We start from the raw sequence: 15,284 nt of genomic DNA, 5'->3' as shown, positions 1-15,284 counted from the left end.
CGAATTGAATTACTTAAATAAAAAATAGCCAGTAAATTGAAGATGGTTGGTTATGGTTTCAGTTTCGTTGGAGTTTCTTTATGTCTTCAAGAGTAACAAAAACTTCTGTTTGTTCATACTTCTAAGTTTGACGTTAGCTTACAAAATTTAAGAAGAAAGTAAAGAAAAGTAGTGCGACGCAAAAAGAAAGGCGAAACAAGTTTGAAGCTAGAGGGAATCCGATTCCACTAGGGTGTCACTGCTTTAAATACCCCAAGGGCAGTGGTCACTTCAGGGGGAGGAGGATGGATCCATCCAGTGGTGGAGAGTTCCGCCTCTTCAAATCAGGTATCAGACTATGTCATTTGGTTTGATCCTGCAAATCCGCTCTTTGACCGTCACATGCCCAGGAAGGGACCACTTGTTGTTAATAAAAACGAAGGGACATGCGGCTTGAATCTTCTCACCATTGCGCAGCGCCTGTCTTCGGTTTTTATTCCCTCCACCAACAGGTTTGCCTCTTCGGCATCCCATCATTTTGCGGCCGTGAGATCAGCTGATTCCAGGTGTAATCAAAGTTCTGCTCGTGCGCACTGGCATTGCGGATGAGGGAAAGTATAAACCATATACAAAAAAGTGAAAAAAACGGAAAAAAAAATCTCTCGAACCACACAATCAGAGAGGGCGCACCTTAAATACTAAGACTAAATAAAGAAAATCACATGCAGTTGGTAAAAAGTAAGGGAAAATACAGAAAAAGAACGATCGAAGCGTGCGCGCGCCTGTAAGTAAGTAATAGTTAGGAGCATTAGGGAAGTATGAAAGAAAGATGTGTATTTAAGCAGTGTGTTGGAAGCTGGGGGATCAGAGAGATGACTGAATGCTCTGTTAGCGTTTTACATGTCGTGTAAGAGGGTGTGAGGGAGGTCGGATACAGTAGATGGCGGTAGTGTAACTTTAAGGATGCGAGTCGCCGTAAAACACTAAAGAAGAAGAAGGTGAACACCACCGAAGAAGAAAAAGACCAGGCGGAAATCTGAGATCTGTTGTCTTTGTTCTGTTCTTAGAGCAGAGAGCTGCTGGATTCAAGGAACCGAGACGAAAATGGATCAGTACAAACTGGAAATAAAAGAAGAGGACGCGGAGGTCTATCAAGAACGGAAGCAGAGCGATACGGAGCAGCAGGACCCGAGTTTAACTGAGCAAAACCGGTCCACTAGTGGAATAAAAGAGGAGCAGCAGGACCCGAGTTTAACCGAGCAGGACCGGTCCACTAGTGCAATAAAGAAGGAGGAACAGGACCCGAGTTTAAATGAGCAGGACCGGTCCATTAGCGAAGCTGAGGAGGAGCAGCAGGACCGTGACCACGCTGGTCCCACAGATCAACAGGTCGGTGCTGTTTCACCGCTAAAAGCGCTCATAGCGACACTAATGCAAAGATGTGGATGTTGTGACAGAACAAAGTAAAACCAGGCTGTGGATGCGTGGAAACATACAGACGCTGCTCTGCAGAGGAAAGGAACCTTTGTTCTCTGCTAATGGGAACTGTGCATGTGCGTGTGTGTGTGTGTGTGTGTGTGTGTGTGTGTGTGTGTGTGTGTGTGACTGAGACATATTTCAGTAAACACAGGCTTGAGCTAAAAGGAAGCTAATTAAACTTTGTATAAATAATGGAGATGAGGCTAACTGTGTGTTAGCGGCTACAGCGACCTGACTAGTTACAGTAAGACAGACTTTTAGACAGACGGATGCATCTTTGTTGTCATTGCACAAACGTGGTGAGAGAAGCGTCCTGGCTAAAGTGACATCCATCATGGACCAGGACTCACTGCCTGCTTTGGAGAGCAGCTTCAGTAGCAGACTGATCCACCCTCGCTGTGTGAAGGAGAGATATCGTAGATCCTTCCTACCTGCTGCTGTCAGACTGTACAATCAGAACTGTTGACCACGTCCCACTATAGTGACTCACCTACTGTATCAGTGGCTTATATAGCAACCTGCTTCTGTGCCTATTATTTACCTAATTTGATTTGTTTGGTTTCAGCAGTTGCTTTTACATATGAATGAATAAACAAATAAATATCCAGATCAAGCCATTCCTAGTTTCTTATTAATTTACTTGTATGTGTTTTATAGTATGTTGCTAGATAGTGATGAAACAATTTTGATATGATACCTTCAGTTCAATCATTGCAGCATCTTCAGAACTACATCTGAAGCTTTGATAATTACATGTATTTGATTTTATGTAATCATTTTAACTCTCACGTTTAGATTTATTGTGATATTTTGTTGTGGTTATGGTGTAATGTTACTTTAAGCTTGCTGGAAAGAGAAAATATACTTTATTCTAAATTTAGGATTTATTTAAATTGGATAATCTGATCAAATGAAGAGGTGGGACTTCACCTCAAGCTCCAGCCACACAAGCTGCACCTTTTTAAACCTAGTGACGCACACAAGGTATTTAGTTGGTGACAAACTTTCTTAGTTCAACTTCATCTTCCTCTCAACTACTTTTGTTTTGTTTTTGTTTCCTCGTACCCCATGTTCTTACATGATCCAGATGGTGTGTTGGGTCTGAAAATACCACAACAGCACTGATACACACAGAGACGAGAATAATAAAGCACATCTGAGAACCAACCAGTTTTTACATCCACAAGGGGAGCTCGTCTGAGATCTTAGCGTTGTAAGCGCTTGACAGCGCAATACTAACAGGTCCCCTCTTGTGGTTTTCAACACCTACGCCTAAATAAGAGCACAAACATGACAACATTGTCCTTCGTATATGACAATACTTACTATAGAAACTTAAACATGTGATTAGACTTCTGCACATAAGTCAAAGAGGTTAAAAGGCACAGATGTCATTGTGGTTACAAGTTAAAATGGTAAATGAAAAAGGATATATAAAAATAATAAATGATTATACATGATTAATATAAATGATGAATGTGTTAAATGATATGTGATTAAATGTAAAAGATAAATGAGATCAATAATAGATGAAAATATATTTTCTCCAATGTTCCCCCCTGTTTGTCACTTACAAGGACAATTAAACATCAGTATCACATCTCTCTGAATCAGTTTTCAATGTGATTGTCACATCATTGTATAAACCTTGTAAGACCTTTTGTAAAAGCTTTCATGGTAAGGTATGGGTGTAACATGTTTGGAATGTACTTTGTAAATTCCATCGATTAAAGCTGCGCTCAGCTTAAGTCATGATTGGCTTTGCATATCCTTAATCACCTGGATGTCTAAAGGTTTCTTAGGACTTTGTGAAATAGCTGTAAACCCAAACACGGCTGCTGACTTTCCGTTTCTTTCTTTTGATGATTTCAGATGCGTGGTGATCATAGTTCATAGTGTAGGGGACACTAGCTGTGCGGTGGTTTAGGTCATGCTTTCGGATGAAGTCAGCTATGGTGTGGTGAAAACCCGCCATCAGCGATTGTTTTAGCTGCTGCTGATAGGCATCAGCGGTGTCCTCGGTTAAACCGCTGTGGTTTCGGAGCACTTCCTCTAACCGTGCTCTGTACTCAAACACATCTTCTCCTTCTTTTGGTCATTGCGCAATTTTAGCATAGTCAGGTGTTTTCTTCCACAACTTTTTCATGTTTTCATGCACCTTCTCAACTTGGATTCTCAATGCACCGCTTTAACTGGTAGATTTGTGTTGCGTGCATCTTTCTTAGTAAAGTCACCTTCCACTCTGCCCCAGTTAAGGTCAGAGACTTTCTGAAAGTTTGATCAACTTCCCAGCCGTTGAGTCCAAACGAATCAATTAGCTGGCGATGTTTATCATCCCAGGCGTCCACATCTAATTTTGGGTCAACCGTTTCTGTGCAGGGTCTGAAGACATAAATTGTGTCTCTGTCATCAAATGCACTTTTGCACTGTTGTCGCCCCATAATGCGGGTTTGCTTCTACGAGTGGATATAATTCTCCATTCGCTCCCCCTGGGGTGGGGTGGGTTGGGGGCTGGGCCGCACCCACCACAATCGTAATTACTGTCAATTATGTTATATTGTTGTTTGAGGGGTTTCAGACAAGGATAACGTATAGGTTCTCCTAACATTAAGGAGTGAAGTTTACATTTGTGAGTTGTTTTGGTGTGGCTGGCTACGGGGTCGGCTCTAGCAGCTGCAGGTTCATTAATGTCCAATTTTTCTACTGCTCCCTAGCATTCTGGTAATTTTTTTTTCAATCTCAGATTTTTGATCTGGTTTCTATCTTCTCTCTTCACTAATTTTTGCACCTTAACTAGCACAGATGGTTTCTTCGTCTGGCTTCACCACAACAGCTGCCTGTAGGGCAAGCCATTAACGCTTAATATCTAGTTTTTTCTGAATATCCTGTCCCCGCTTAAGTGTTTGCTCTCGCCACTTCATAGCCTCCAACGATTGCAGGTGTTTTTCTTTGTTTGGAGCTCTGCGAGTGTTAAGAGCGTCAACCTTTAATCTCTCAACTTGTTTTTCACATGGACCGTACCTCAGTTTCCCCTTAAACCCGTACTTCTTTTTCCACAGTTTCAAAAATTTAGTACTGCCAGGTGCCAGGTTTGCTCTCAAACCGTAATTCTTTTTCTAGCTGTTCCAAAAAAACACCCTCCTTAACTTTGATCCAGACCCACGTAGAACAAACAAGACAAACATGACAATCCCTGCGACTCCCACTAAGGAGTTAAATTCTTAACTCACCAGTCTTACCTGACTGTTATCTTACTTGTAAGGATGCTCTCCATTGAATGGTCTCCTGATTTTCTCTTTTTCTGTTTCTGTCACTTTAGGAACACAGAGGACGAAGACCTTTAAGGCTGTATCTTCATCAGCAACGTAGCCAGGCGTTTACCAGACCACCAGAGCCTTATTCATGTGAACAGTGTGGAAAAGCATTCTCTCGGCAGGGTAATTTACGGGCACACCAACGTGTTCACACTGGAGAGAAACCCTATTCATGTGAGCAGTGTGGAAAAGCATTCTCTCAACCAAGGTCTTTAAGGGTACACAGACGCATTCACACTGGAGAGAAACCTTATTCATGTGAACAGTGTGGAAATGTATTCTCTCAACAAAGGACTTTACAGGTACACAGACGCATTCACACTGGAGAGAAACCCTTTTCATGTGAACAGTGTGGAAAAGCATTCTCTCGACACAGTCATTTACGGACACACCAACGTGTTCACACTGGAGAAAAACCTCATTCATGTGAACAGTGTGGAAAAGCATTTTCTCATCACAGTGTTTTACTAACACACATACGCATTCACACTGGAGAGAAACCTTATTCATGTATACAGTGTGGAAAAGCATTCTCTCAACGCAGTAGTTTACGGGCACACAAACGTTATCACACTGGAGAGAAACCTTATTCATGTGCACAGTGTGGAAAAGCTTTCTTTCGACACCATCATTTACATACACACCAACGTGTTCACACTGGAGAGAAACCTTAATTATGTGAATAGTGTGGAAATGCATTCTCTCGACACCGTAGTTTACAGGCATACCAATGCGATCACACAGGAGACGAACTTTATTCATGTGAATAGTGAGGGAAAGTGTTCTCTCAGTAATCAGTAATCATCTCATCAGTAATTTGCTCAAACATGTGTTCCCACTGGAGACAAAACTGCAAAGCGCAGAGAAGCGTTTTTCCACCTCAATGACAAACCAAGTGTTCAAGGCTGGCCAAAGATCCTATTTATTCGAAAAACATTTTTGGCCTAAAAACACCTACACATGATTGAAAGGACTCCCAGCCACTAATAATGGCCGATTGCATTTTATGGCCTTGGTAAAAAAAAAAAAACGAGACCAAATGGTGGACCAATCAATTCATATCAATTCAGACAAGCTCTTTCAGGGGCTAGAACGTCACAGTATGCTTGAGTAAAGTCCCAAAACGTAAGAATGACAGAATAGGGTCGGTTCACCTGTAAAATAGTTTTCATGAGCAGTCACTTCTTTTAATTATTTTCCTGCATTAAACAGGACACACACCTGTCTCCAGCCGGAGGCCTGTAACAATTGCAGCACATTTCAACAGGACAAAAGCTCGATCCACCGCTCCCTGCCTGTATCTGCTCGAAGGCCAAAACATGGTCCCAAAACATGCATTAGGTTGATGGTTGTTTGTCTATGTGTTGCGATAGACTGCCGACCTGTCCAGGATGTACCCCGTTTAATCCCCGTACGGGATTAAGCGATAGAAGATGGATGGAATATGTTAGTTTGCTTGTTTAAAGCGATGTGGGTATAGATTTCTACAAAATAACGTGAGCCCAGCATTTTAGCACTCTTGTTCTCGAAGCAGTCCAAGATGAAATTAAGTCCACATACATACAAGCGCTGAGGTGTGTGGCTGTGGCAGTGTTGCCTTCGTTGGTCCTTTTTAAAATAAAAGTAATCCACAACATTTTCCATTTACCATTGTAACAAGTGCAACAAAACTGAGAAGAGGGTGCTGCGTCTGTGTGCGCTGCCACTCCTGAAGTAAGTCAAGCAAGTAGCAATACAATCGGAACAATACTGGACAAATGCAAAAAACATATGATACAAACAATATAAGAGTAGGCACAGTAAAAGTGAAAACTCACTGGTATTTTTTAATGAACTTTTCAGGCTTGGGGGGTAGATAAAGGTCAGAGAGCAGACGGTGAGACTGGTCTTGGAGGGGAGGTGGTGTATCTGCTTAGGTATAATGAATGTCTATAGTTGTATGACCGAGGCTGACCAAGATGTTTACAGATCAGTTTGTCCTTGAAGGGAGCCACAATAAGGGGAAGACAGTAGGAGCACAGCAGGTGAGCTAGATTCAACCCGGGAAGGGGAGAGGGACAGAGTTAATCCAGTCAATGTAAAGCATTTGGATCTATGACTTCTTTGTCATAAAGCTCTGTCTGCTAATGATCTTGATCAGGTGTGTCAGTATGCTTTTCCAGCTTGTCATTGACTGAACACACCTGGTTAAGGTAATCAGCAGGAGTTGGGGCAGAGAGAGTTGAAAAAACAGCAGGGACAGCGGCCCTCGATGGAACCGGTTTGAGAGAGGATGGAGAGAAACATGCAGTAAATGGGAGGGGGGTGTAAAGAATGTGGAAAAGTGAAATTATGGGCTATTTATATGGTGTCCATAAGTAAAAGGTGTTTGTCAATTCGGCAAAATTAATCTATCTTTGTCAATTAAGCAAAATTAAGCTATCTGACTCCCAAAACAAGGCAGAGGAGCTGTGTCTCTCTTTGTCTGTAGCCGTTTATGGCCCCTTTACTCTGAGACGCCAGTGGTACCAGGTGGAAAAATGGAAACATCTCCACAGGGATAAAGTGGTACCTGCAATTTGATTGGACTAAAGAGACATTCCACTCTGCCAGATAAAGGGACAAAAAGGTGAAACAACTTGATGATTATGTGATCTTTACCTCCATGGTGTATGTTCTGATCTCCCCAGATGGTTTTTGATTTGCCTTCACCATTATATTTTACTTTACTTTGTTATTACAATAAATTGCACAAAAAAACAACTCTCTCATCAACTTATTTATTGAAAAATTTCCACCACAGTCGTCAGCACTAGTAGCAACTGCTTTTAGTATGTTTGTGTGTTAGGAAGCAGCTTCTGTGCACCCGTGGCTCAGCTTCACAGTCCTGTGATCAAAACTACTGCTAATATTACATGAAAACAAAAGGTTGACTGTTCCTGTCACTTTACGTCCAAGGTTTTATTCATAAAAATTTTGTATAGGTACAGCAAAATAAATAAAACACTTCACATTATTAACTCCAATAATACATCAGCAATATTTCTTCCACAGTTACTTTGAAGTGGGTATTTCTGCAGAGGTTTGTTTCGCTTTTGCACCTGAATTATTCTTTTATTCAGGAAAATTAAAACTCATCAGCTACATAGTCACTACCAATTATTATTAGGCCAGTTGCTCAAAACAGAGGCCAAAACAAGATGTCCTGAACAAAAGAACGTCTTACTACAATTTAACAGTTATATTATATTTATGACTATAGGTCATAAAGATAAGGAATTTACATTATTAGTGGACGGTGATCGAGATGATTTTAGATACACACATAATTAAGAGTTTGAAATCATATGTAAAGTAAAGGTACATAATAAAAGATGGGGCATTTGAATGAGAGCATGTCTCCAGTCGACGTGTTGGTGGAAGAAATTCAGAAATACCACACAAGTGGAGATGGACGTGAGAATCATCCACGTCACCCTGCCCATCAGAGGGGACATTTGATCTGAGCTAGTGTGCTGAGATGGAGATTTTACTAAAAAAAACTATAGGATAAAAGATACTTATTTGCAGCGAGCATACAAATAAAAAATTTTAAAAGTCACATATTGTGATTTCATTGTGATATTTCTTTTTCTGGATTATGTCTCTCACTCTCTGTTCAAATACTTATTTTCCTCACTGTATATACTTATGTTCTCAGTTAAAGATCTATAGACATGGTAATTATGTAATGATTTCAGGTACCTCAACACTACAATATGTTTGATTGGTATTACCCAGATTGAGCCATTCCTATAGCTCCAGTCATTCCTACCTCTTAAGCTGTGAAGAAGCTCTGTTTTCTTGGACCCAGCTGATGTTCTTACATGATCCAGGCCTGCTTCACTAAGTCGTAACAAACTCGGGCCAGAACATTCCACAGTTAGACGACGAATGTGATTCCAGGAGCCGTGGCAACTGGACTGGAGGAAGCTTCCTACTGCTTCGGACAGACAAGATCAATACCTCCTTTTGATTTCATTGAGAGTGCTGATGTTTCCTCAAAGTGCTGAAACACACACAGAGTCGTTCACACCATTTTATCAGTTCATATATTGCTGGTTGTTTCATGTTTGCTGCTTTTTATTTTAATACTTGTTTTTGGCCTGCATATATTTATATCCATATATCCCGTAGTATTAGTGTAATAAAACATTCAGAAGACCTGGTGTTGTGTTATTTAGACAATGGAAAAGGTCACTGACACTGCAACAAGAACTCATGACATTGGAGGTTGACTTGCTTTTATCAAATAAAAATTAAATAATATTTAACTCATTAAATTGAAATCTGGTGTTTAAGTAGATTAATTAATGTGTGATTCTGGTTCTAAAGAACCTGGTTCCCCAATTTCAAGAAATATTATTGTTTCTGCTTAAATAAATTATTAAATTGAATCCGCTATAGGATGTTGAGCTAATCCCTCCTAATAAAAAAGAGCATTAATATTATAGATGCCATATTATCTGTCTATCTTTTGTTTGCATGTGTTTCCATGTGTGTTTCAGCTGAGCTTATGACTTTGACTCAGACTGCAGCAGCTGTAGCTTGTGTCTGGATGATGATGTTCACTGTTGCCAGATGGGACACGATGTCCGACACCCGTTGAACACCGCAGAAACAAACAAACCTGAGCAGGTCACAAAACCTATCAGCTACACGTAAAAACAATTTCTGGTAAAGTGCACAAGAATTAAAACAAAATCAAAACATAACAAACAGCAGTGTCAAAACTATCGTATATTGGCTCTACGATATCGTACACCGTAGACAAAACTATCGCATAAATACGATAATTATCGTATGACTGGCAACAGCATTCTGCTCGAAAGCTACGCCAATATTACCTGATAAAGAACCGCGGAGTTTTGGAGACGTGGATATTTTGGTTTATTTCTGATTTCCAGTGCCTTTTCATCAGTGAAGGTTTGTCGTAGTCATCTGCGTTTAGGTTTGTGTGCCCGTGAGGAACGGAGCGTTTTTAGTTGTGATCTGTAGGACCCTGCTTGTTTAGTCGTCTCCAGTGATTGTCTTGTGTTTCATGTTTACAGTATTGTTGCCCATGTTGTTGGTTTGTTAACGTAGCAGTGTTAGTTTTCCTGCGTAGCAGTGATTTTTAGTTCTCACGTTTTTGTGTTAGAGTTCAGTCCTGCCACGCAGTGAGTTTGTTTGTGTTATAATAAACCATTGTATGTAACTTTACTTCTGTGTACTTGGGTCGTTAGGTTCCAGTAGCTCATGTTGCGTTTAGATGTAGAAATATTCATCCACAGAAATGTTGTAGAACAGGCTGGAAACAATAGCTTCAACATAGAAAGAATTGCAGTCTATGAGAATATCTTCTGTTTACATGTAAAATCTAATGATACAAAACTTTACTACAAAATACTTCTAAAGTCTTGTCAAAGAAAGGTTAATACATAAAATGAGCAGCTCTTGACAGACTAAATGTTTTTACTTTGTTTTGCTCCTTGGCAATGCTTTGCTCTAGTTCTTCTTACCCCTTCCTTTACAACAGACCCCTTAGAGTTTCTGTCACCTCTAGCATCACTGAAGATCAAGCTTTTACTTTGGTCTTACTGCTCCGTTCCAGCTTGGATTAACGAGACAATTTAAATTTCACACATTTATTTACATTTGTTGGGGGGAAATATAAGAATTTTCATTTCCAAGTTCATCCGGTTGAACCTGAGTTACAGTGTAGTTGTTGTGCATTATCATGCAGAAGATCACATGATTCTGATCTGGAGAACTTCATATTAGAGCATCCAGCAGCAAAGCAAACAAGCACAGGGAGAATGTAAACAATCTTACTGTTCAGTGAGTGAAGTGACAGACTGAGAAGCCTCACCATCATTATCATCAGATATATAACCATGGAACAGATGGAGCTTTATGATACCCAGAGCAGCTGCTGGCTCCATGTGTACAGTATGTCTCATATATAACTTAGGGAGGATAGTGTGTCATAGTTTAATAGTGTTCAGTAGTGTTTAATAGTTCTGTTGTTAGAGCATCAGGATGCTTGTAGGAGGCCATTAGCCATAATGTAGCAGATAAAATATTATTTTAGCTTGAAGATGATCTAGTCTGGTATCAGTAGAGTTAGTAATGGAACCTTTGACGTCACAGAGCAGATGTGCTGCAGTAGTTACTTTAGTTTGAGGAAAACTGTAAACGACTGTACAGCAGTGATGTAAAGAAGAAGATCAGATATCTTAAAGCGATAACCACAGAAAAAAAAAACATCTTATATAGTGAGACAAACTGAACCTGCTGAAAAAAAAACTCAGCAGCCAGAAGTCTCTCAGAACAACAACAAGAATCAGACAGCAGCGCTATCCGTATGGGTTTGTTGATCTATTGCACATAATCCACATTCAGCACAAAACGATGGCGGTAGAGTCAACTTGCGAGAGAAAACAACAAGTGCACGGGAAAGTTCTCCAGTGAAATCCAACTGGATACATGACTCTCCCATGGTACTGGCACCCAAGTCCAGATATTAACAAAATGTATCTATTCACACTGACTGAAAATGTTTGGGTTTTTTTCAGTTATTGTTCTAAGTTTTTTCGTTCGTTTTCGTGTTCTCTTTTTAGCTGAAAAAGTATAGAAAAGTGTTTGTTTCTCATTGTCTGAGTTGCTGTCCGTTTCCACTAGGTGGCGCTAGTGAATTGGAAACGCTGTTTTCACCGAGTAATGTGATTACGTTAATTTGTATACTTTGGGATTTTGGTTATTTTTAATGCTTATGGTGATTTTAATGCTATTTCGTTTATTTAATTGAGTAGGATTGATTGTTTCCAAGAGTTTTGGTTGTGTTTTATTTTATTTCCGTTTTACCTTGCGGATATCACTTCCTGGGTTGTGGTCCACTTGAAGAAAAAGCGAGAAGTTGTCGCTAGAAGAATTTTAAGTCTATATTCCCTGTCTTAGTTTGCAAGGAGGCAAAGTGGTATGTTAAATAAAGATGGCGAAATCGAATCCTCATGAATCACTGAGCAACTATGATACAGTTGGTACTTAAATCGACACATTGCTCGACACCATATGACACAACCAGAACAACGACACCTGCTGGTTGTGTGTGAGAACTGCATCAGAGCAGACTGACCATCAAACCCTCGCTGATACGTGGTTGTTCAGGATCACCGTCCATGTTTTATTGTCAAATGAAAGTTATTTAATCAAAGGTGTGTGATTGTGTTTCTCTGTGGACAATAGTGAATAAGTAGCCTTGATGTGGCAAACATGTTTGATAGTCCAATGTTATTAGATCTGTATTTGGTGCTTCTGCAACTCTGTTTTTGTTTATTTCTACATTGAGAACCTGAGATTGAGAACCCTTGAGACCTGTTTGTAATTTAGTTGAATCAAAGACTTTTATTTCATTTTTTATTTTTCCACAGAACATCACCTTCTCACCACCTCTCCAGCTTTGGAGAAGAGCCTTTTGCACTGCACTGATGTCTGACTAATAATGATATTTTTATTACAATTGCGACTTGTCAATATGTAGTTGTAGTCTTTAATTACATTTTGAACTCATAAATAAATTACAGATATCTGTAATTTGAAACCTATCTATCTTATAGATCATCTATCATCTGGACATAGTGAATCTATTGTAAAAAAAGTTAAGATGGCACCGGTGTCTTTGTGGCTGCTCGTCTTCTGTCCGTATTACTGTTGTGTATTTATTTATTTTCTAGCTCTTGAAACTCTACAGACTGAGTCTCTGCTGGTTTATAATGGTCAGTTCCTTTTGGATCTTCAACAAAATGTGAAGGATGTCCGTTTATTTAATCCTTGTTGACAAAAAACCGCACCGCTCCTGTTGGGAATTCCGGCTCACCTGTTACGGGCCTCGGCGCTTCTTTTTCGGCGAAAACGTGGCTGCGGTAAACGCAGTGGTCAGCTGGTGAAGCTGAAGACTTGCTTGGCTCGCTCCCCTTGTTCCTCCTGATCAGGACACGTATTGCACCGTTCCTTCGTTGTACCTTGGCGTTTCCTGGACCCCATCCCAACCTGCCTGACACCTGTTGCAGGCAGTGATAAGATTCACCGGCCTCCTCGGCGACTAAACCCCCGTAACCTGAGGGCGCGTCCTCGGATCTCCTGTTCTAAACCACAATCCTCAGTCAGAATTGGACTTGTGATCGCTGACCAACAAAACTTTTATTCTGAAGGCGTTCTTCTGCTCCCATGGATTGGACCTCCTCTGCGTGACAGAGACTTGGGTCGGTACTGGTGAATGCAGCGCTCTTGTCAAACTTCTTAAGACTGGATGTTCCTACTTTAACACCCAGCGGACGTCGGGCTGTGGAACTGCGAGAAACACCGACTGTTTTTAGAAACGTGTTTTAATGTAAACAGCATTGACAAACCGCTGGTGAGAGACTTTTAGCCAATATTGACTCTTTTAATCTGGTACAATGTGTGGCTGGTCCCACACACAATCAGGGACATACATTAGATCTTGTTCTCTCTCATGGCTTGTGTCTGACAAACTTAAAGACCTGTATTAATGTGTTTTCTGATCACCTGTCCATTTTGTTTAATGCTGACTTTTCCTGTGCAGCAGTTAAATTGCCTGCTCCTACTCGCCTGTGCCGGATTTTTAATTCCTCCACTGCTGGTCAGTTTTCTGCTGCCTTTAACCAGCTATGTCCTCCTTCTGGCACAACTGTTGATATTACAACAGAGGAACTCAGCTCCTGGTTTCACTCCTCCTGTTGTACCCTACTGGACACTGTGGCCCCACGAAAAACTGTGTTGCCTAAAATTAAATCTGAGCCTTGGCTCAGCAGCAGGACAAGCTGTGTCGACAAGCTGAGCGCAGGTGGAAGAAGGATGGTCTGCAGGTCTCTTTTCAAATTCTAAAGGGTTGTTGGCGTCCGTATCAAAATACTGTTAAAGATTCTAAAAAAATCTTTCAGACATTATTGCTTTAAATAGCCAAAATCCATGTGTGCTATTTAAGACAATTGACTTTGTTTTAAATACCTCAACAAGGTTATGATGCCACGAATCCTCTGCTGAAATGAATATATTTATATTATATTATATACATTATAATCAGATGAACTTACAATTTTGACATTGTCTAAGGCACACCTGTTAAATAATGGATGGATTATCTCGGCAAATGAGAAGTGCTCACTATCACAGATTGACAGAAACAATAATAATAAGACGAAGAAATGTTGTTATTTTGTGTATGTAGAAAATGTTTCAGATCAAAAACAAAAGTGTTGCATTTATATTTTTGTTGTGTACATGGTAAATGACTAATTGAACACAGTTGGTGAATACATGACTAATGGTAAGGCTGGACAAAATGAAGCACAGACAAGACAGGAAAATAACAAAATAAAGTAGGAAATGATATGAACAGTGATGGTGAGACTCAATTCCTAACAGATGCTTTTGATCCTCAGTGTAGCAAATCCTGAGGTCCATAAATTTCTGTTGGAGGAGGTGGTCCAGACATTTATCATCGAGTGTCTGCAATCACCACATTTCGCTTCGTGTCTTGCGTCAGTTCTTCCTGTCATGTCACAGTTATAACAAGCAGGAATGACATAAACTAAAGGTCGATAAATAAAAACGAAACCAACAGGTTAAATAATTAATAATTAATAAATGGAAGACTGACAGCAGGAGAGCAGTGATGTGGCTTCTTCAGACACTTAGTGTGTAACAGTCTGCAGAGACCTGTTCTCCAGTTAGGACCATTGCTATGCCACCGTCCTCCTCTCTTCCACCCCCTGTAATGAGTCCAGCTGCATCCATAGGACTGACTGGCCTCCTGATCCACTCATCCCATCTCTCCACAGAGCTCCCTGCTCTGCAACAGACCTTAGTCTCCTCGGTACAAGGACGCTGCGCTGTCTTTTAATGTAAACTGCATCTGAGTCATCAGGCCATGGGTCAGGTCAACACTCTTAATGTTCACCAGTGAAGAGTTTGTGCATGTGGACAACTAGACAACAACGTCCATAGTTTCATATTTGCCTAAAAAAGGTAAAAAAACACGATTCACTTCTGGAACCAACCCCACAATATCAGACATGTCCTTTGTGTTTGATGCCCTGTGCAGGTGAACTCTGAACTGCAACAGCAGCTGGAAGATCAACACATGATGTTCAGGTCCTTGAAGAAAAAGAAAGAAGAAACCTTTTATTGGTCGTTATTACAATGTAACAATGAAATGGGTCTTCTGCATTTAACCCATCCCCTGGGGGAACAGTGAGCTGCCATGTAGGGCACCTGGGGAGCTTGTGTGAACTGTTACTCGGGACACTTGGTGCTCTGGTGGGGATTTGACCCTTCTGCTCACCAAACCTACACTCTTCCAACTGAGCCAAGGCATAAGCCACCCATAATCAGCGAAGGGAGATGCAGCTTGAATATTCTCACCTTCTGTCCTCATTTTTCTCAATATTTCTTCAGGGAAGCTTTGCGTTTCTAGCGGAGTCAAATATTTTG

At 40.6% G+C, this 15,284-nt stretch overlaps 2 protein-coding genes across 2 annotated transcripts in view; one reads left to right on the top strand and one right to left on the bottom strand.

Moving 5' to 3' along the window:
- The window catches only part of LOC129603091 (uncharacterized), a 506,300-nt gene that overhangs the window by 407,799 nt on the left and 83,217 nt on the right, over window positions 1-15,284 (bottom strand). The window lies entirely within an intron of this gene.
- On the top strand, window positions 750-8,954 carry LOC114851374 (zinc finger protein 239-like). The gene is made up of 2 exons (XM_029143164.3): window positions 750-1,368; window positions 4,778-8,954. The coding sequence occupies exons 1-2, from the start codon at window positions 1,084-1,086 to the stop codon at window positions 5,444-5,446; spliced, it is 954 nt and encodes a 317-aa protein (XP_028998997.1). The 5' UTR covers window positions 750-1,083; the 3' UTR covers window positions 5,447-8,954.

The sequence above is a fragment of the Betta splendens genome, chromosome 2 (assembly GCF_900634795.4).
Source record: "Betta splendens chromosome 2, fBetSpl5.4, whole genome shotgun sequence".
Classification (NCBI taxonomy): domain Eukaryota; kingdom Metazoa; phylum Chordata; class Actinopteri; order Anabantiformes; family Osphronemidae; genus Betta; species Betta splendens.
Note: the sequence above shows the minus strand (reverse complement) of the source record. Positions and strands in the feature narration are given on the sequence as shown.

Coding starts and splice junctions, on each gene's coding strand:
- LOC114851374 (XM_029143164.3), top strand. CDS start 1,084: ATGGATCAGTACAAACTGGAAATAAAAGAAGAGGACGCGGAGGTCTAT. Junction 1,369..4,777: donor CTGGTCCCACAGATCAACAG/GTCGGTGCTGTT, acceptor CTGTCACTTTAG/GAACACAGAGGACGAAGACC.